The 22,796-nt window shown below is 40.7% G+C and overlaps 1 protein-coding gene across 4 annotated transcripts in view; it reads left to right on the top strand.

Moving 5' to 3' along the window:
* The window catches only part of LOC308664822 (transcription elongation factor A protein 1), a 51,301-nt gene that overhangs the window by 3,296 nt on the left and 25,209 nt on the right, over positions 1–22,796 (top strand). For 2 of the 4 annotated variants that reach the window (XM_081322359.1, XM_081322357.1), the window contains exons 2-9: positions 743–774; positions 1,908–1,973; positions 4,649–4,696; positions 7,406–7,476; positions 8,728–8,801; positions 11,984–12,085; positions 12,667–12,843; positions 13,394–16,739. In XM_081322359.1, coding sequence (XP_081178485.1) covers positions 4,656–4,696; positions 7,406–7,476; positions 8,728–8,801; positions 11,984–12,085; positions 12,667–12,843; positions 13,394–13,447 — 519 coding nt within the window. In that variant the 5' untranslated portion in view covers positions 743–774; positions 1,908–1,973; positions 4,649–4,655 and the 3' untranslated portion in view covers positions 13,448–16,739. Of the gene's footprint in view, positions 1–742; positions 775–1,907; positions 1,974–3,336; positions 3,407–4,648; positions 4,697–7,405; positions 7,477–8,727; positions 8,802–11,983; positions 12,086–12,666; positions 12,844–13,393; positions 16,740–22,796 lie in introns of those variants that run through there. The other 2 variants (XM_081322360.1, XM_081322358.1) reach the window with 2 other exon arrangements.

The raw sequence follows: 22,796 nt of genomic DNA, 5'->3' as shown, positions 1-22,796 counted from the left end.
AACAGTTTTCATGATTCAAATAACTCATTGCAATCTGTGCTTAAATCAAAACATATGTTTGGTTGGAGTATGGAACAAAAGGGTTGTTTTCTTGTCCCTATGGACTGAAATATAGGTGGTGTAAGTATGTGTTTTAAGGAAGAGTGGGAAAAATCAAGGATATTGGTAGTGGTTGAGAGGCAGGAGAGGGATAGAAGAGAAGGTTCTGGGAACATTATGGGGTAAGCACACTGATATGCTGTGCGGTAGGAGTTGAACATTGGCAGCTGAAGGATGTCAGGTAAGGAAAGTAAGAGAAAGTGTTGGAAATATTGTGGGTGGACAGGTTGGTGGAATAGGTTGTGTTGAGATATTGGTGACAGAGGCGAAGGTGGGAATCAAGATGAGTTATTTCTGTGAGCTCTAGTTAGTTTAGAAAGTTTCCACAGAATCTTCTGAAATTTGCTTATATTTATGTTATGGATATCGTAAAACCCCAAATCCACAATCTCAGAAAATTTCTCTCTTTCTGTCTCTTTCTATCCACACAAACCAGCAGTTATAAGTAGTATGTCAAATGAGTGCACTTGCTGATACTATCAAAATTATGCCCTTTTGATATATTTGTTATATTTAAGCAGGCACACTTTATCTTTAGCAGTGTCTATTGCAGTTAGATTTATGGGATATAAGAACAGAACGTTTTTGGAAGAGCTAACTTTCCAGCATGTAGTAACGCTATGCATATACTATTCAATCCTAGGTCATATTTCTCCATGGATTAGGAGATACTGGGTAAGTAAAATGGCATTTTAAATAAACAATCTTTACCTTTAAAACTACCTTTTATTCTTTGCAATTTGCAAAGAAAATGTAGTGTTATGCTATGCTGAAGTTAGTGTTTACATTTCATTTGATAGATGCCTGTGTGGTCAGTAAGAGTTGAAACTGACTTCATGGTAACAGTATTAATTGGAGAACTGGGTATTGGAAGATATTAGTACATGCTTCTTAAAGATTCAGTTAATGAAAGAATTTGAATTATATGAATAGTCCTTTTCAGTTATTTTGATAAAATTCAGCATGTGCAGATTATTATTTGACTTTAAATTGCCATGATTAAGTCAAAACAAGAGTAGAACTTGCTTGTAGAAGTTTTATTTTAAAATAAATCTTTTATAAGATCTTGGCCGTTCAGTTTCATATGCATATATTCAGAAATAAGTCCTAATAAGCCTGAGAAAAAAGCCAATCCAAATGCAAGATGTCAGACTACACCAGAGAATGCTGGATAAATTTTTTTAGTTCCGAAGTCAGAAATTATGGAACATTAAATGTTTTGTTCTAATCTCATAACCCCTGAAATAGTCATTTTGAATGCACAGTTTCATCCATGGAATTATTTATATACTAGATTTTGTAGTATTACAAATTGAGTATTGCAGATAAAATCCCAGTATTTTGAGATTCCCTTTCTCTGGATAATTTCAGTATGTTTAGTCTCATAGCTCCATTCATATACCTAATAACATAATGTTACATCTTGAATTTTTTACATTTAGGAGCTGCCCAAATTTAGAATGATTCTGGGCAGCTTACAGTTTGAAAAAGAAAGACATATTTTTAAAAATTTATAACACCCAAATACCATGGAATGCTGACAATATTTTATAACCCCAAACTCTAAGAGAACAGCCATATTTTTAAAGTTCCTTGGAACATCATTAGGTGGAAGAGATACAGATAGCTGGGTGGGCATCATATCACAACGTAGATGCTGTGACAGAGAAGTCCCAATTGGTAGCACTACCTGTTTAAAGCAAAGGTGGAAGAAAACTGTGGCACTCTGTGGCTCTTTAAAGAGCAGACAATATATAGCAACAGCTGAGAATATTTTTAATGGGAATTTGTTTTCTATATTCTTATAGGCATGGCTGGGCAGAAGCATTTGCTGGTATTAGGAGTCCACACGTAAAGTATATTTGTCCGCATGCGTAAGTATTACTATTTTCCGCTTGCTGTTTCGTTAAAGTTCTCAAGAGTAAATCTGACAGAATTCTGTGACCTATTTATGGGAAAGAAATTACAGATAGTCCTTAACTTATGACCATAACGGAGCCTGCCCATTATGGTTGCAAGTCAGAACAGTGATTGCCTCTCTCAACGACTATTACCCTAATTCTCCCAGGTGCAGTCACTAAGTGACTGCAAAACATTAAAAGGACAGGGAAAGAGCTCCCTGCCAAGAGAGGACAGGCAGCTTCCCTCTGTGTACAGAAGGAAGTTCCTGCTCTGGGCTAGGAAAACTAAGTTTGGACCCCCCCCCAAATTCCTTTCATCAGCCCACCATGGTATTTTCCTCCCATCTGAGTGCTAACCTTTTGAGCCTTCAGATGTGGAAGAAAAGTTCCCAGCCTTTTTCAGAAAGAATCCCTCCCCCCCCCCCAAGCAGCCCTTCCACTCTAGGACGCTGGCTTCAAAAGTCCATGGTTTCTTTTTCCCTGGATCTGTTTGATTATTCCTATTCCTCAGTTTTGAAGAAGCTCCAGCCTATTTAACTAAGAGCTGTACAGAATGCAGTATTGCAGCTAACTCTGCCCACACACCAGGAATTTGATTCTGATTGGCTCAAGGTTGATTCAGCCTTCCATCCTTCCTATGTTGGTAAAATGAGAACCCAGATTGTTGAGGGCAATATGTTGATGTTGTAGACTGCTCAGAGAGTGTTATAAAGCACTATGGAGCAGTACAGGTAGTCCTCGACTTATGACCACAATTGAGCCCAAAATTTCTGTTGCTGAGTGAAACATTTATTTTAAGTAAATTTTGCCCCATTTTATGACCTTTCTTGCCACAGTAAAGTGAATCACTGCAGTTGTTCAGTTAATAACGTGATTGTTAAGTGAATCTGGCTTCCCCAGTGACTTTGCTTGTAATAAATTGCAAAAGGTTATCAAATGATCCTGGGATGCTGCAACTCATAAATATGAATCAGTTATCAAGTGTCTCAGTTTTGATCACATGGCCATGGGGATGCTGCAACCATCATGAGAAAAATAACCATAAGTCACTTTTTCAGTATTGTCGTAACTTTGAATGGTCACTAAGTGAACTATTGTAAGTCGAGGACTACCTATATATGTCCAAGTACTATTGCTAATTCTTAGCAAATGAGTTGGGACAAGCAAAAAAACTAATCCTCTCTACACTGATGAGAATAGAATGATAGATAGGTAGGTAGGTAGATAGATAGATAGTTCTTGTAAATTCCTGTATGCCAAGTAATCACACATTATGTGGGGTCTAGGACAACTTGTGGTCATCTTTTACCACCAGGTCACCAGGATAGCTCACCGTGGCCAACCCTCTGTGGGACAGCTCACCGCAGTGAACTTGCTTTGGGACAACTCCCGCAGGACAACTTAATGTGAGATAAACTGTACTCTAGACCTGTTCCTCTTAAATATTATTAATAATATTATTAGTAATAATTATATATATCTTGCATTGAGTTGTCATGCCATAAGTTGGTCATGGTGAGTTATTCCACAGCAAATTGTCCCATTCCACATTATGTGAAGGGCAAGAAATTGCAGAAAAGCAAATTCCCCAGAACCACCATCTAAAATTCGTAATTGTTTGAAAGAACAAATGGTTACAAAAACCTGTCGGGGCTGGCTTGTGTACAGCTAAGGAAGATGCCACATAATTGGCAATGCATGCATGGCTCAGTAACTTCAAGAATTCTTGACACTTGATTGACTGGATTATAAAAAAGATAACAGCATCATATGAAAGATTGCAAGAAGAGCAATACAGGGTGTCAGAAATTTTATTTTACCATAATTTCAACCTCCTTATATTTTGGATTGACAGTATGTTAGTGGATGCTTTATGGACCCATTATTTTAGTGTTTGTATTTTGTAAAAAGGAAATTGAATAGAGTGTCAGGTCTTCAAATTAAAAAGAAAGAAAAACACTTCTGATAGATTTAGAACTTTAAATCTATTTACCTAAGTTATATAAAGAAAAGCATCTATCCTAAATTCTGAAAGAAAAGGATGTCGGATGTATTCTAAACATTTGGTACTTCATGATTAATTTTGCAAGGTACCTGAATTTAAACAATTATTTCATCTTCTCTGGAATATCCTTAAGCTACTTTAAACTTTGGACAGATAATAATATAGATTATCACAATGTAATAGGAAATTAGGAAAAGACGTGTTAGGAAACAGTATAATGTAATTCTATGATTTAAAAAAATAAAAACAAATTACAGGACTAATAGAACATGATCTTACTGTACACTTAGTTTGTTACCTTTTTATTGCTGGGCTGTACCTTTTGGAAGAAATGCAATACAAGTAGAATAAAAATTCAAGGCACATGTGAAAAATGAGTCCTAGCAGTTATCACTGTAAATATCAAGTTATGTAGTACTATGGGGACTGACTAATATTATCAGCTACAATTCTTTCAAGTTGTTAAAGCTTTTTAAATCATGATATCATCAGGAATTAGGGATTATATTACTGATTATATGTGATTATATTAGTTAAGGGTTGCAGATTTTTTTAAAATTTAACTTTTGTTAAAATGCAGAAGGGAATATTTAAAATATTCTTGCTGACTTTTAAGTTGAATCTTTCTTTACACTATTTCAAGGCCCATCATGCCAGTTTCTCTCAACATGAATATGGCCATGCCTTCCTGGTAAGTGAGGGATTAATCTTCCCCCCCCGCAATTCTTTGTTTTTAATTTTGAAACATTCTTGCACTTACTCATTCCTGTGGCTTATACTGTTTATACTAAATAAATAATAATGAAGAATAAATGGAAAGGGACTTAATTAGCCACAGATGCTAATTTCATATGGCACATTTAATAAGATATATAGGCTTGGGGTACGAGTGTGTCCCAACTATAGACTATAGTTTATAAACGGCAAGGAGCCAAGTTGTCTACTAATAGTAGCTCCTCAAGCAAGCACTCAGCTTTTAACTGGCCTTACTCCTCTGGTTCAGCCCCTACAGCTTAAATGTCACATAGAGGAAAGAAAAGAATTTAGACCAGTTCCAATAATGATGCTGGGCTTCATAAACCCAATTAAAACAGGGAAATAGATGAGGATCAACTCCTATCTCCCTACTACACAGTCAGCATGAATCACGAATAATGGATTTACAGCTTTAGGTTCCCCTCTTCTACCCCCTCCCAAAATCATAACAGAGAAGCCAGGCTGCCTCCCTGACCCTCAAAAGATTCAATCCAAGCCAGTCTCTGGAGCAGAGTGATAATGGAGGTAACCCATAAAACAAGTGCCCGCTTTTCCCCCACCCCATTTACATCACTCAGGCTTTCCTTGATGCTTATCTATTACGAGCAGAAAGATCTTTATATTACAATGACTGAACAACATTGCAGCCGTGCTTCCAACAAGCCTTCTGTCTACAGATTGTCGAGGTACTTCAGCAGAACCTGGCCACATTAACATTCTAGCAGTCTGTCCCTTTCTAGAAATCCATGCCATAGATGGGTAGCTCCAAGATAATCATGACCTTCCTGCCTCAACTCTTAACCTCCAGATCTGATTTTTTTTCACTACTTACCCAGCACATACTTCTAACTTTCAATCAGCCAGCTCTCCCTTACATATTTAAACAAATGAGCAGATAATGCTCATCACATTCAAAGAGTCTTTATATATAAGTTATTTCCTTATCAGAATGATAAATGGCCATGCAGTTAAGAATCATAAAAGTTCTTGTTGAGCCAAGTGGACCCCTCATCAACGAAATCAAATGATAAGTGAGTTTTTGAAGTTAGATCTCCTTAAAAATCTCCAATTTGCCCTTCATCGGCTAGATATTCCCTAATGGGCACATGAAGAACACTCATGATCAAATCCTTTTACAGCCCATTAAAAGCAATCTTGTTTTCTGGGCCTCTAATGTGGCTGATACCTGGGCTGAGTCTGCAAGGATCTGAGACTTTCAATATTTGTTCCTAAGTATAAAAAAGAGAGATGATAACCTGGTAATTACACAGCTATTGACCTCAACATCACCAGCAATCTGTATGCAAGATACCTACAGTGGAAATTCTGGAACTGGTTGAAACAAGAAAGTCTGCTTGTAGGATTTTATAAGAAGTCAAGTCACATTAATCAGTACCTTGTACTCCAGCATTTCATTGAAAAATATTTCTCACGTCTTCCTCTATGTTGCTTTTGTTGATTTTAAGCAATGTTTTATTCCATATACTTCCATATAAATTGTGTAAGAAATTGCAGGCCTCCTTAATTCACCAGCATTTACTTCATTTTATATGCATGATACATGAATGTATTTCATTCAGACTAAGATGTAACCCCATGCCCTCTTACCAGTGTTGTTAAAACTGAGAAAGGCATTAAGCAAGACTGCATGTTGACCCAACAGCTATTCAACCTCTATATCAGACATGTCAAACTTGTGACGTCGCAAGATGTATCGGGACTGTTTTGCCATTGCTGGCAATGGGGTGGGCGTGCCTTCCAGATGATGTGTCCAGCCCGCGGGCCGGCAGTTTGACACCCCTGTTCTATCTTTGGTGGGCCATCTCCATAACATATTTTCCTTCCCTAAAATTTGCTTGAAGTCACATTTTTGTTCTACTATACGTAGGCAATGCTTTTAAGAATATTATTGGTCCTAAATAATATTGAAGGCCCTACCATAGTGTTTCAAGGAAGTCTGATTAGAACATAAGTATTGATATTGCACCTGCCAAAAGGTCCAAAAACCATCCTGCAACATAGATGGCTGCAAGGTTGAGCAAGTAGGTCTTCATTCTGCTAGTAGTAAAAATAATCCATGGGGACTATACTGCTGAAAATGCATAGAGGTCATCTGACACTCTTAAATATCTCGACAAGATGTTTTCACTATACCGTATACTCACCACTCTCAATTTGAAACCAAGAATTTTACACAATTTCTTTATGGTACCTAGCTGGATCCCTTTTCCAATTTCACAGTGTTAAGAGTTTGATATAAAGCTGAAAAAAATTATCCTGCAGTTGACTAATTTTTGTCTTGTCAATTCTCATGAGTTCTACAGACTTTTCAACTAAATGTATGATTATCAACTTGTTGAGCAAGTGTTGTTTTGGTATGTTTCACCAGAAGAACTTTACCTGATAGGGATGTTTGGAAGAAAACAGAGTTCCTTATTCTATGAAAAGTATAATTAGAAATCCTGAAATTTCAGTTTTCAAGGCTTAGTTTTCTGTTATAGGTATATATTTTATGGAAGACTGAGCTTCATTAAGACTGCTGGATACAAGATTAAAAATGTATAACTTTATTTATGCTTATTGTAATAATTGCTGTTGTGAAGTTACTTGCATAATAAAATACAAAATAATTGTTTGATTAAAGGTTCGATATTTTTGGACTTGCTCCAGATTCACAGGAAGATGAAGCTGGGATCAAACAAGCATCAGAGAATGGTATGTTCGTATTGTATTTGATGAAGTAGATAATTATAATTGCTTGGGAATTTACCAATTTCCATCCTGCTTATAAGCCTGTACTTTGTAAAGTTAGCTATGTTCCATTGATATTATAGAATCGTGCAAATAATTTCATATCTAAACAGTACTATTGAGTTGTATGTTAAGTAAGCAGATATATAAATGAATAAACAAATTAGTACTTCAGCCAATAAACTATAAATGAAAATAAAGCTTCTGATATTTTATGATTTTAAAAAGATGGCATTGAATAGCAAGAATATGATCTGTGAAGATCATCTGTCCTGAAGAAATCCAGATGATTGGTAGATGGCAGCAAAATGATATATACTCAGAATTGGGCAGTTGGAAGGGAACATAATCATCTAAAGTGCTCCCAGTATCAGGAGATTATACTGTTCTTAAAACATGGCTGTCCAGCCACTTCTTAAAATGCTCCAAGATGGAGAACTCTAACCTTTTTTAATGGTCGGCTACATAAAATATTTTAGCTATATGGGTAAAATATGCATCTTTGATATGGTGCTGCTTCTAAAAAAACCCAGAATTTCCTTAGCTCTTTCAGCAGCTGTCTCAACTATTGGCTCATATTGAGCTTGTCAGTGGCCATACCCAAATCCTGTCCAGGTTATGAATCCTCAATCTTGTATATATGACATATTTTCCTTCCTAAATATAATAATACTTTCCATTTCTTCCTGTTGAAGAGCATCTTTTTCCAATCAGCCCAGACTTTCCACCTGGTCAGATTAGATTACAAACTTGTTCTGACATCAAGAATTCCCTGCCTGCCTTTTAAATCCACAAAAAAGTTATGAGTCCTTGTCGCTACAAACTGAGGGGTAGGAGATATTCCACATCTGAATATCAGTGGACAAGTCCTACTTTTTCTGCTGTGACTGAAAATTGGGGTGGGGGTTGGGGTTCACAGAATCCCAACAATTTAAAGTAAAGTACACATTTAATAATATTAAGTGACTATTGCATAAATATAACCAATTATTTTCTTTAGGCTTTATTCTAAAACAGTGGAATCTATATAGTTCCAAAATTACATGAGAAGATAGAATAGTAAAACATAAAAATGATTAATATGTCAATACCTAGCCATCCTAAAGTGAAAACTCCAAAGTGAGGGGAACCTTTACACAATTATTGCATCCAATCTTTCTGTGATGGTCTGGTATTTCTTTTATAAGCATAGTTAACATTCAGTTCTTTTTTCAGTGAACACACTTATAGAACAAGAAGTAAGAAATGGAATACCCTCAAACAGAATAATTTTGGGAGGATTTTCTCAGGTAATATTAATCTAACAATTCCGATTCTATGGACACCTAACAGTGTGGCAAATCTGTTGTAAGTAATTAAAATAGTTCTTTTAATTATTCTGGATTATTAATCAAAATATTGATTCTGCAGAAAGCTCCCAAGCATCTTTTCATTTACAGTTATTTTGTTGTTGTTAGTTGCGGAGTAGTCTCCGACCCATCGCGACCCCATGGACAACGTTCCTCCAGGCCTTCCTGTCCTCTACCATCTTCAGGAGTCCATTTAGGCTCACGCCTACTGGTTCAGTGATTCCATCCAGCCACCTCATTCTCTGTCATCCCTTTCTTCTCTTGCCCTCAACCTTTCCCAGCATTAGGCTCTTTTCCAGTGAGTCCTTCCTTCTCATTAGGTGGCCAAAGTATTTGAGTTTCAACTTCAGGATCTGGCCTTCTAAAGAGCAGTCAGGGTTGATCTCCAGGACTGACTCGCAGGAGTCTTCTCCAGCACCATAGTTCAAAGGCCTCAATTCTTTGGCGCTCAGCCTTTCTTATGGTCCAACTTTCACTGCCATACATTGCAACTGGGAAGACCATAGCCTTGACTATACGCACTTTTGTTGGCAGGGTGATGTCTCTGCTTTTTAGTGTGCTGTCTAGATTTGCCATGGCTTTCCTCCCAAGGAGCAAGTGTCTTTTAATTTCTTGGCTGCAGTCCCCGTCTGCGGTGATCTTGGAGCCCAGGAAAATAAAATCTGTCACTACCTCCATTTCTTCCCCATCTATTTGCCAGGAATTGAGAGGGCCGGATGCCATGATCTTGGTTTTCTTAATGTTTAGTTTCAACTTTTGCTCTCTCCTTCCTTCACTCGTAACAAGAGGCTCTTTAGTTCTTCACTTTCTGCCATTAGAGTGGTATCATCTACATAACTTAGGTTGTTGATATTTCTCCCGGCAATCTTAATTCCAACTTTTGATTCATCTAGCCCTGCCTTTCTCATGATGTGCTCTGCATATAAATTAAATAGGCAGGGCGACAGTATACAGCCTTGCCGGACTCCTTTCCCAATTTTGAACCAATCAGTGGTTCCGTGTCCAGTTCTCACTGTTGCTTCTTGACCCGCATATAGGTTTCTCAAGAGACAAATAAGATGGTCTGGTACTCCCATCTCTTTAAGAACTTGCCACAGTTTGTTGTGATCCACACAATCAAATGCTTTAGCATAGTCAATGAAGCAGAAGTAGATGTTTTTCTGGAACTCCCTAGCTTTCTCCATGATCCATCGTAAGTTGGCAATTTGATCTCTAGTTCTTCTGCCTCTTCAAAATCCTGCCTGTACTTCTGGTAGTTCTTGATCCACATACTGCTGGAGTCTAGCTTGTTGGATTTTAAGCATAACTTTACTAGCATGTGAAATGAGTGCAATGGTGCGATAGTTTGAACATTCTTTGGCACTGCCTTTCTTTGGAATTGGAATGTAAACTGATCTTTTCCAATCCTATGGCCACTGCTGAGTTTTCCAAATTTGCTGGCAAATTGAGCGTAGCACTTTTACTGCATCATCTTTTAAGATTTTGAATAGCTCAGCTGGAATACTGTCACCTCCACTAGCTTTGTTGTTGCTCAGCTTTCCTAAGGCCCATTTCACTTCACATTCTAGGATGTCTGGCTCGAGGTCAGTGACCACCTCATCGTGATTATCAGGGATGTTAAGCTCGTTCTTGTATAGTTCTGTGTAATTTTGCCACCTCTTCTTAATCTCTTCTGCCTCTGTTAGGTCCCTGCTTTTTGGTCCTTTATCATGCCCATTTTTGCGTGAAACGTTCCCTTCATCTCTCCAATTTTCTTGAAGAGATCTCTAGTCCTCCCTATTCTATTATTTTCTTCTATTTCTTTGCACTCTTCATTTAAGAAGGCATTCTTATCTCTTCTAGCTATTATCTGGAATTCTGCATTCAATTCGGTGTATCTTTCTTTTTCTCCCTTGCCTTTCGCTTCCCTCCTTTCCTCAGCTATTGGCAAAGCTTCCTCAGAGAGCCATTTTGCTTTCTTGCCTTTCTTTTTCTTTGAGATAGTTTTAGTTACTACTTCTTGTACAATGTTGCGAACCACCGTCCATAGTTCTTCAGGCACTCTGTCTATCAGATCTAATTCCTTAAATCTATTTGTCACCTCTACTGTATATTTCTCAGGGATATGCTTTAGTTCATACCTGAGTGGCCTAGTACTTTTCCCTACTTTCTTCAGTTTAAGCCTAAATTTTGCAACAAGAAGCAACAATGGTCTGAGCCACAGCCAGCTCCTGGTCTTGTTTTTACTGACTGTATAGAGCTTCTCCATCTTTGGCTGCAGAGCACATAGTCAATCTAATTTCTGTGTTGACCGTCTGGTGATGTCCATGTGTAGAGCCGTCTCTTGGGTTAGCTTCTTAAATAAATGAACATGAACTTGAAAATACATGGGATAATAAAAGACTATCTATGTCTGTCTGTCTGTCTGTCTGTCTATCTATCTATCTATTTATCTATCTATCTATGTGGATCTTTGGTCATTCGGGTTTTTCCCCCGCGTAGAACTAAAGGTGTAGGAGCAACGTTTCGACGGAATCCCATCCGTCATCATCAGGCTGGTGGCTTCAGCTTCCTTCTTCAGAAGAAGGAAGCTGAAGCCACCAGCCTGATGATGACGGATGGGATTCCGTCGAAACGTTGCTCCTACACCTTTAGTTCTACGCGGGGAAAAACCCGAATGACCAAAGATCCACATACAAACACCCGCGAAAACCTCAGAAAACATCTATCTATCTATCTATCTATCTATCTATCTATCTATCTATCTATCTATCTATCTATCTATCTATCTATCTCTATGACATACAAAATAAATTATACTAAAACATCTTATGAATTGAATTAAACAGAGTTCTCCTTTATATAAAGGTTCACCATTTTACAATCTGTGTTCAGAAGTCATGTTCATACCTTGAGAGAGAGAGAGAGAGAGAAAGAAAATATACTTCTGGCAAGTGTTTCTACATGTTTAAACTAATTGATGTGACAAACAACTAATGCTACTGCATTATAAATGCTTGATGAGTTTCTGAAATATTATGAAATAAATATAATTTAAATTCCAATTTTTAAAAGTAAATTATGTTTGTTGTTCAATATTTGATTACGATTCTACTAATGAACTTTACCTTGATTTTTATTAGGGAGGAGCTTTATCTTTATACACTGCCCTCACAACACAACAGAAGTTAGGGGGTGTTATAGGACTCAGCTGTTGGCTTCCACTGCGGACTTCATTTCCACAGGTAGTCATTGGTTTCATAAAAATGAGTGTTAATTTTTATTTGTACTGTCAAATATAAGACCCTAATAAAAATGCCAAATCCAGCCTAAACATCTGGCTGACTGCGATGAACCATAATAATTTACTAATCAGCATAGTTATGCTGATTGCCAGCAATTTTGGACAGTTTACAAATTGTTAATAATAGTTATTGTTTGTTTATTGTGCTTTACAAATAATACTGCAGTAATTTTAAAGGGATTATCAAATTCCACTTTGTGCCAGAGAAAAACAAAGATGATATCTAGATTCCAATCCTGTATTCCGTAAATTTCAAAAACAGCAAATGTAGAGTTTAGTGTTAATCCTGGGTTAAACAGCCTGAAATTTGAATTTTTATTTGGTCACAAAATTTAGCAAATGATACCAACCAAATACTCTTTCTGCATAACATTCCATATTATGTGATTATATAGATGAAAAGAATGGTGACATACCTGCTGAGAGGTAGGCTGAAATAAAAATATGAACATATGACAAATAAACAGCCTGAGTAATATGCCTTGCTCATAATAATGTGACTTCTTGTAACATTTTTTCTAGGGTTCCATTAGTTGCATCAACAAAGACATTTCTATTCTCCAGTGCCATGGTGACCGTGATCCTTTGGTTCCTTTAATGTTTGGAAGTGTGACTTCTGAAACACTAAAGAAAATGCTTTATCCTGGCAACATAACTTTCAAAATTTACTCAGGCATGATGCATAGCTCATGTATTGAGGTAATGATTGTGTTACATTGAGTTATTTTAATCAGGGGAAAATAAGAATTAAGAGGTACAGGTAGTCTTTGGGTTACAACAGTAGTTGGGATCAGGAACTGTTTTGTGATATCAAGCAAGCATGGAACTGAGTAGTGACTATTCCAACAGTCTCACTTGTTATCATTAAATGAGGATCACGTGGGTAATTAAGTGAGGCTCTCACATGAGGACAACTTTTGATTTCCTCAATGACTTCCTTTTGGCTTCCTCATTGATTTGCTTGTGGGAAGCTGACGTTGGAAATTGTGATCATATGAGTTCAGTGGCAATGAGTTCAGGGGCACTTGTTTCAATATAATTGGTTATTATAACTAGTCCAGATAAGTTGAAAATATAAATCAGGACACTGAATGAAAAACCTGATTTTAGTAAAGTAATAGTGTTGATTGCAGACCAGAATGAAAAGTTCCTTGCATAGTGAGAAGTCCAGTTATGTATTCTTTCTGTAGTAGTAAAAAATATTGGTATCACTATCTAAACTAAATTACTGTTTTTCATTCATAAATAGGAAATGATGGATGTGAAGCAATTTATTGACGAGCACCTACCTCCAATTGACTGAAATATGTGAGAAGCCTTCAGTTAAATGCACCAGCATCGTGTGTACTAGATTGTTTTTTCATGTACCTATTTCTAAAGCATCTCTGTGCCTACAGTGTTAACTGTATTGCAAAGATTAGAAACTATAACTTCATGAGAAACAATACTCCTTTTAAATCCCATTGGCCATAACATAGATATATGGCAGTGGAAAGGCATGTGGGAATATAATTAGGTATTATCTTCCTTGCTAGATCATTCCAAATTTAAAGTTATGGAGCCCTTTTATAATCCAGAACAAAATTGTTTTCCAAATCCTGTTATATTACTAGCTAAATTGACACTTGTATATGCAGTGTATAAAACTAAGCATGCAATGGTAGAACGAGTATTCTTAACGTTCACATTTAACCAATATTATTGCAAGTTCAAGATAAGACTCAAGTCTTTAAATTATCCCTACACCTTGGAGGAATACAGTAGTGTAACTGAAGTGTATGCCCTGCTACTTAGAATCTTTGAAAAAGTATTTATCTCTATAACAAATGTTTCTCATTCAGCTGTCCTTACTGAGATAAATTTAGACATAGATGTCACTCAGTTATACATAGAATATAAATATAATAAAGATCATTAGAATTTTTAATATATTGCAAAATTTGAGCTTTCAAGTAGCTAATTTTTTTAAAAAAATCAAAATCAGAAAATATATTGTATATATTTGTCTTGTTCTGCTCCAAAAAAGAAATCAAGGTTGTTGGTTAAAGCATTGCACAATCAACTGACATGAGATAAGAGAAGGGGTTCATACAAAGCATATTTTAAATGTGAAAAAGATCACTGTGTGAAAATTTGGTTAAACTGTTCTAAATCAATTACAGCTTTGCAGAAATGTAATGTTTGGTTATTCAAAACAAAATTTGGAGGGATGGGATACCAGAGTAGCTTTTGGGAGAAAGTTAGAATAAAGACTGGTGTACATTATTTCCTCCTCAGCAAGAGGTATGTTTTGCTGCCATCTCCTTGCTCTTCCCATGGCTTGCCTTCAACCACTACCACTGATATTCAGAATGGCATATCACACTGCTGCCTGTGATTTTTCCAGCACTTTGCTTTTTCTCCTCAGTTGCGACTAATATCCAATATGCCATCACCAAGGCAACCTTTCAGCCTTGGCTTTTTTCTGCTGTTTCCTCCTCCACCGATTAACAAAGCATAGTTCAGTTTGGTGTAGAGCACTGCAAACTAGCTGTTCTATTCATGGAACAGTTTGTGCAAGCAACATTTTCAACGTCCCTGGACCAGGTTATTCAGAAACAAGGTACCACAACTTCACCCTTGTCATGAAAAATTTCCATCTAAATTTTTAATAAGACTTGAAATTTAATTTCAGATAAATACACCTTCCTGCAGAAGTTCCAACGTTTGTACATATACACAGCTAATTCTATACATTCATATTACTTTATGTGTACTTTGTATACATATAGAAATGAAAAAAAATCCTTAATTTTATAGCATAAGTGTAAGAATCCTTTAGAAATAGTGCTACAGGTTTGGTAGTCAATATTGTATGTGTGGGGAAAAACTGGTTATGTTCGTTCTTTCAAGCCATTCATCATATCCCAATATTTTGCTGATTTTTTTTCAGCATCACCTTGCTACTGTGTTATTGATGGTGAAATGGCACTTTCTAAAGTTTCTTCTATTCATTAATATTTTACTTAAGGAGACATGGAGCCTAATGGAATCACTCATTAAATCTGCAACTGATAAGCACTTACATACAGAATTAAAAATGTAATTAGAGTTACTAATTGGAGGAGCAGATAATCATGCCCTTTGACACTTTTGTCTATGTTCTGACATCACGTTTCTTGATCTTTGCTGGGCCTTTAGCTAATTAAACAGAGCAATCTATATATCAGCAGAACTGGGCAAGAAAGCTGTGTTTGGAATACCTAATTTCAAATTGTAAATTTTTTTCTGGTGTGTATTGCCAATATCATGGAGGTTTCATTTGGCTTACTCTTTATAGAATTTGGAAAGCAAGGAAATGTATAGCTTGTTCCCTATTGCAGCCTGAAACAATATTTTAAAATCCACATTCTGGATTCTGATGAATGAATTTGGCCCTTGAAAGAAGTTAATGTTTCTGTACTGAAAGTGTCTGAGCTGTTTTAATTATAGGAATCTCCAGAAGAGTTTGTGTACATAGTACTTGAATATGGGAACAGTATGATTTTATCAGTTTTGTTTTTATTGGAGACTAGTTGCTTACACAGATGCTGGCTCCAAGAAGAAAGCATTTCAACAGTATTCAGAGGTTTTTTTTATAAACAATAACATGTACGATTTTAGAAAATTGACTTAACAGAAAGTAATGTTAAAATATTTATTATACAATGGTAACTGCTTCAGTTCTTCTCTTAAACATCAGAAATGCAAAACAAACTCATTTTTTTAAGTTAAAAAACTTTACATGCAACTACTGACATCAAAATATAGTAGTCTCCAAATAAAGTTCAGTATACTTTGGAATCTGATGTACAATACTGTGCTAAACAATCAAAGTTTAAGAGTATTAAATATTAAATTGTTTTTAATTGGAATGTTTAAATAAAATGCCACTCTTTATTGTTTTATATCATGCTGTGACAATTGAGGCAAGTCTAATAGATTCATCAGGATTGAATCTAGGGTTTCTTTTTTAGTTTATCTTGAAATATAGTGTTCATTGCAGTGAATGAATTGCTGAAGGTGTACTCTATTCTAACATGAATTTCTGGTCTACTAATTTGTTTGCCTTAGGAAGTGTATTGCACTTCACTAAATTCTAAATGCATTTTTTTAATAAATAGGTGCTATTGACTGTCAAATATTGTTTCCAGAAAGTATGTATAGGATGTAAATGAAGCCATATGTTCAGGTTGGAGTATTTTATAAATAGTTTGGCTTTTCTTTATCCTACATTTTAGGAAGTTCATAGCTAAGATAACACTTTGATTTTATACTATGTTTATGGCAAGAAATCTATTGGAAACATCTGAGATGGAAATTGTAATCTATTAACTGAATAAATTCTGAACAATCAATGAATGAAACAATTCTTGTATGACAAATGTTGCATCCCATATGCATCTCTACATTATAAATAAGAAAAACGAGAAATTGTTCATTTAAGAGATATAGTAACAGTATGGTTACAATTTAAAAAAAAACTTAAGTGCAGCATGAAAATCAATATTTGGATTCATACTGTTCACTAAGATACTTTAATAATCAGGCTCATTGCAATAAAGTATTTTTCCCCAGTTGTTTGTGTTTCATGTATAACAGGCATGCCTTCAGATACCTAAAAGATCTTAAGCAACATATGTAGCATATTAATAGATATCATAAACCAAAGAGAGCCAGTGTGGTCTACTGATTAAGGCACTAGAAAGCGGAAGACCATGAGTTCAAGTCCCATCTTGACATGGAAACCAGCTGGTGACTTTGGACCAGTTATACACTCTCATCCCAATCTACCTCACAGGGTGGTTGTTGCAGGGAAAATAGAAGGAGAAAGTTGTGTTCACCGCCTTGGATTGCTTTTAAGCAGGATAAAAATAAACAAGTCAGTATCATCCCATACAGCTGATGCAAAATGCTAAGGCTTTGGGAGAGCATTATATTACAATTAGTTACAGTTATGCTATACATTTATCGATTGTTATTTAAATCATTACTTGTTCAGCACATTTTCATACTGTAAAACTCACCAAATCATAAACTAATAATAAAAAATGGGTTTCTATAAAATTTGGCTACAAACCTTGGTTGTGTGACTTAAGTGTATCAACAAACCAACCATTGTAAATGATCATGTTTAAATTTGAACACATAATTCAAACTGAGTTATAAACACGCAGAAGCAAGTATAGATACAAAAAAAAATCAGTTGATTCCATGGTACAGTAAGGGAAAAAAGTATTTGATCCCCTGCTGGTTTTGCCCACTGCTGGTTTTGCCCACTGCCAAAGAAATGATTAGTCTATAATTTTAATTGTAGGTTTTAACAGTGACAGAATAACAAAAAACAAATCCAGAAAAACATTTCAAAATAGTTATAAATTGATTTGCCTTTTAATGAGTGAACTAAGTATTTGATCCCCTATCAGCAAAATTTCTGGCTCCCAGGTGTCTTTTATGCAGGCAATAAGATTAGGAGCACTCTCTTAATCAAATTCCAAACTCTCCACCATGGCCAAGACCAAAGAGCTGTCCAAGGATGTCAGGGACAAGATTGTAGACCAGGGGTGTCAAACTCAATTTCATTGAGGGCCGCATCAGCATTGCAGTTGCCTTCAGGGGGCCGGGTGGGTATGGTCTGGGTGGGCGTGGCTAGAGTGCATATGGCCTACTAGGTGGGCATGGTCAGCTCTACATCGTTCCCATCAAGGGTGCCTATGGGGGCCTGGGCAGGAGTGGGACAGATCCGAGGGTCTGGCAGAAGGAGGGTCTCTGGGCCAGGGCCAAGGCAGTGGGGGCTGTTCCCTCACTGTTTCCAGGATGGCTTCGTGGGCCAGATCTGGCCCCCAGGCCTTGTGTTTGACATGTCTGTTGTAGACCTACACAAAGCTGGAATGGGCTACAAGACTATCACCAAGCAGCTTGGTGAGAAGGTAACAGTTGGTGTGATTATTTGCAAACAGAAGAAACAAAATAACTCAATCTCCCTCAGTCTGGGGCTCCATGCAAGATCACCTCTTGGAGTTTCAATGATCATGAGAATGGTGAGGGGTCAGCCCAGAACTACATGGGAGGATCTTGTGAATGATCTCAAGGGAGTTGGGACCATTGTTACCAAGAAAACAATTGACAACACTACGCCATGAAGGACTGAAATCCTGTAGCACTTGCAAGCTCCCCCTACTCAAGAAAGCACATGTACAGGCCCATCTGAAGTTTGCCAATTAACTTCTGATTCAGAGAACTGGGTGATGCTCTGGCATCAGTGCAACTTACCATGTTATGAGGAATGCTGCCTGTGACCCCAAGAACACCATCCCCACCATCAAACATGGAGGTGGAAACATTATGCTTTGGGGGTATTTTCCTGCTAAGGAGACAGGACAACTTCACCGCATCAAAGGGACGAAGGCGGGGCCATATACTGTTAAATCTTGGATAAGATCCTACTTCCTTCAGTCAAGGCATTGAAAATGGGCCGTGGATGGGAATTCCAGCATGACAATGAACCAAGGCAACAAAGGAGTGGCTGTTCTGAACCAGCCCTCTTCTCGCAACCCCTATTCGAAAAGAAGAGACTGGAAAGCGTCCAAGGCTAAAAGGCTTCTGCCAAGATTTAATTACGCAGTTAACAAAAACACTAGAGCTTGTCTTCTCAAGCGGAAAAGTTGCTTTCAGCAACCAGCCCCTCCCCAAACACTCCTTTTATAGAGAGCTCAGGGCGTGGTCTCCCTGAGCCTCCTCCCGAGGAGTCCTGCAGCCTTTCTTTGTTTGTTCCTGCTTGACTGCCTCCTGCGTCGGGCGTCCTTGAACAGGGCCAGCTGTGGGTCATCTTCCTCCGCACTCTCGGGCTCACGCAGCTGAGAAGAGGTCCCCGGCTGAGGACTCTGCAAAGCCTCCAAACCATCATCAGCCGGTTCGTTTCCCTCCTCCAAACCATCATCAGCCGGTTCGTTTCCCTCCTCCCCCTCAGAGTCATCCGATACATCAGAGCCGGCTGTCGGACCCACAGGCTGGCCCTGAGTCACAACACTATCCCGCACCGCAGGGCCCTTCCCCCGGGTCTGCCGATCCGGATGCGGTCGGGATGGAAACTGTTCGTGAAAAGCAGTCACCAATGCAGGGGCATGAACGGCGGTCGCGTCTTCCCATGTGAAGTCCTCCGGCCCGTACCCTTTCCACTCGATCAGGTACTGGAAGCGACCTTTCAGCCAGCGGGAATCCCTGATGCTGGCGACCTCGTACTCGGGGGTGCTGCCTCCATCACGAGTTCCTGATGGTGGAGGTTCCGCCTGGCGAAGTGGACAGGCCGGTCGTTCGGGGACCAGCAAGGACCGATGGAAGACGGGGTGCACGCGCAGGGAACGTGGCAGAGTTAAACGATAGGCGACCGGGTTGATGACGGCCTCGACTGGGAACGGTCCAAGGTAACGGTGGTCCAGCTTCCTCGCCGGCCGAGTGGATGGCAGGTTCCTGGTGGACAGCCAGACCCGATCCCCCACCGATAGTGGAGGCGTATCCCTTCTCGACCGATCGGCGAACCTCTTGTAGTCGGCCTTGGCCTTCTCCAGCTGCCGTCGCACCAACCGATGGATTGCCTGTAACTCCGCCATGAATTCGTTCGCTGCCGGCTCCGGTGAGTCCACGGGAGAAAGGGGGAAAAACCGGGGGTGATAACCCACGTTGGCCAAGAACGGTGTCATCTGCGTGGAGGTGTGCTGCGAGTTGTTAAAGGCAAACTCGGCTATGGCCAAGTAGTCCACCCAATTGTCCTGCTGCAGGTTAACGTAGCAGCGCAGATACTGCTCTAAGATGCCGATGACCTTCTCGGTACCCCCGTCGGTCTGAGGATGATGCGCGGACGAGAGGCAAACCTTAATGTCCAACGCCCGCATCAACTCCTGCCAGAAGCGGGCTGTAAACTGGGCCCCCCTATCGGAGACGACTCTATCGGGAAGGCCGTGCAGCCGGAACACCTGTTGGATGAACATGCGACTAGTGGCGCGAGCTGACGGTAAGCCGCGACAGGGGATGAAGTGCGCCATCTTGGTCAACATGTCCACCACCACAAACACTGTCGTGAAGCCGGAGGATGGGGGTAGATCCGTCAGAAAGTCCATGGACACAGCCCCCCAGGGTCTCTTGGGCGTTGGCAAAGGCTGCAGTAAACCAGGCGGGGCCCCTGTCGCTGACTTGGCCTGCCTGCATGGGACGCAGGAGGTGACATAAGACTGGACATCGTGTCGGATTCGGGGCCACCAGAAGGTACGGGAGACCAGGTTCAGAGTCTTGAACAGGCCAAAATGCCCCGCAGCCGGGTTATCATGACATTGGCTGAGGACGAGTCCCCTGAGTGGCCCTCCTGGAACATAGAGCCGGTCACGATAATACAGGAGTCCATCCGTGACCGACCAAGGCGAATCTGGCCCCACCTCTTCCTTCCGCTGAGCCACCCACGCCTCCTGCTGCTGCGCCTCCCGGATCCGAGCCCGTATATCCACCGGCTCCCGCACCGCAGCAAAAGACTCGACGGGGATCACTGTCCTGGGCGGAAGCTTGTCTTCCACTCGGGTGTACTCGGGCTTCCTGGACAGAGCATCCGCTCTCTGGTTGTGCCCGCTTGGTATGTACCGCACCCGGAAGTCAAACCTCGCAAAGAAGAGGGACCACCGGATCTGGCGTTGGTTCAAATTCCGAGCGGTCTGCAGGCTTTCCAGATTCTTGTGGTCCGTCCGGACCTCGATCTGATGCCGCGCCCCCTCCAGATGATGCCTCCAAGCCTCGAACGCCGCCTTGATGGCCAGCAGCTCCTTCTCCCAGATGGTATAGTTGCGCTCCGAGGGGTTCAATTTCCGAGAGTGATACGCGCAAGGGAAAAGGGTACCGTTGGGCGTCGCTGCCTGGAGTAACACGGCCCCAATGGCAATGTCGGAGGCGTCCGCCTCCACGACAAACGGCCGTTGCGGGTCAGGATGCTTCAAGATGGGCTCCTTCATGAAGGCGTCCTTCAAAGCTTGGAACGCCTGTTGTTCGGGGGCGTTCCACTGGAACCGAGTCTTCTTCTGCAGGAGCCGGGTGAGGGGGGCTGTCAAGGCAGCAAAGCCAGGGATGAATGTCCGATAGTAGTTGGCAAATCCAAGAAGTCGCTGAACATCCTTCACGCGACGCGGGGGTTGCCAACTCTGCAACGACTCAACTTTACTCGGTTCCATGGCGATGCCCTCAGGAGAAATGCGGTGGCCCAAGAAATCAATGGTCACCTGGTAGAACTGGCACTTCTCCAACTTGGCAAACAGCCGATGTTTCCGGAGGCGCTGCAGGACCTGACGGAGATGCTGATGATGCGCTTCACGCGACGGGGAGTAAATCAGGATGTCGTCCAGGTAAATCACAACAAACTGGTCCAACAGATCCCGAAAGATGTCGTTCATAAAATGCTGAAACACAGCGGGGGCGTTGGTCAGGCCAAACGGCATCACCGTGTACTCGAAATGTCCATAGCGAGTACCAAACGCCGTCTTCCACTCATCACCCGGCCGAACCCTGACGAGGTTGTAAGCTCCACGCAGGTCCAGTTTCGTGAAGATCTTAGCCTCCCGGAGTCGGTCCAAGAGCTCGGGGATGAGGGGCAGCGGGTAGCGGTTACGCACCGTGATGGCATTGAGTTTCCGGTAGTCACAGCAAAGTCGTAACTCGCCCGACTTCTTTTTGACGAAGAGCACGGGCGCAGACACTGGCGAGGACGAGGGCCGGATGAAACCACGAGCCAAGTTCTTTGTCAGGAAGTCCCGCAATGCAGCCAACTCGGGCTCCGACATGGAGTACAAACGCCCCACTGGGAGAGGCGCATCAGGGACTAGGTCAATGGAGCAGTCGTAGGGCCTGTGCAGGGGTAATTGGTCCGCCTCTGACTCACTGAACACGTCAGCAAAGTCGGACAGTTCGGGAGGCAAGGAAACCCCTGGGGAACCCTCCACCTGGCCGGCACAGATATGGCGGGTGTGGTCCACGCACTGCAAACTTGGGAAGGTGACCAAGTTCTGAGACCAATAGATCTGTGGATCATGCGCCCGGAGCCACGCCAGTCCCAAGACCACGGGGAAGTGCAGTTCCGAAGTGACGTAGAACTGAATGGCCTCCACATGGGTACTGATGGCCATACACACGGGTTGCGTGGCGGCCGTAATAGGCCCGGACAGGAGCACTCGACCATCGATGGTCTCCACAAGCATGGGCGGATCCACTGGACACTGGGGAACAGCCCATTTGGCCACAAAGGCCGAATCCATAAAGTTAGTGGTAGCCCCAGAGTCAATTAAGGCATGGACCGGAATCCCCTCTGGCTTGCCAGGAAGGATCAGTCGTGCCTCCAAAATCAAATGCCGTGGAGGTTCACAGGCACCGTCGGAACGGCGTCGCTCGGCGTGGCCGTTGTGGTTCGCCCGATCGTTCACACCGTCTAGATCGGGCTCGGGCCGTTTCCCGACAGCAAAGCAGGGGACTTTCTCAGAGCCGGCTTGGTCACTGACGCCCGCTGACGCTTCTTCGGGCAAGAAGCAGCCAAATGTCCAGGGTCCCCACAGTAAAAACACAACCCCTCCGATCGTCGTCTGTCCATTTCCGTCACCGATAGACGG

Source organism: Vipera berus (assembly GCF_964194415.1).
Source record: "Vipera berus genome assembly, chromosome: 3".
Taxonomy (NCBI): Eukaryota; Metazoa; Chordata; class Lepidosauria; order Squamata; family Viperidae; genus Vipera; species Vipera berus.
This window is presented reverse-complemented; position numbering and strand designations above follow the sequence as displayed.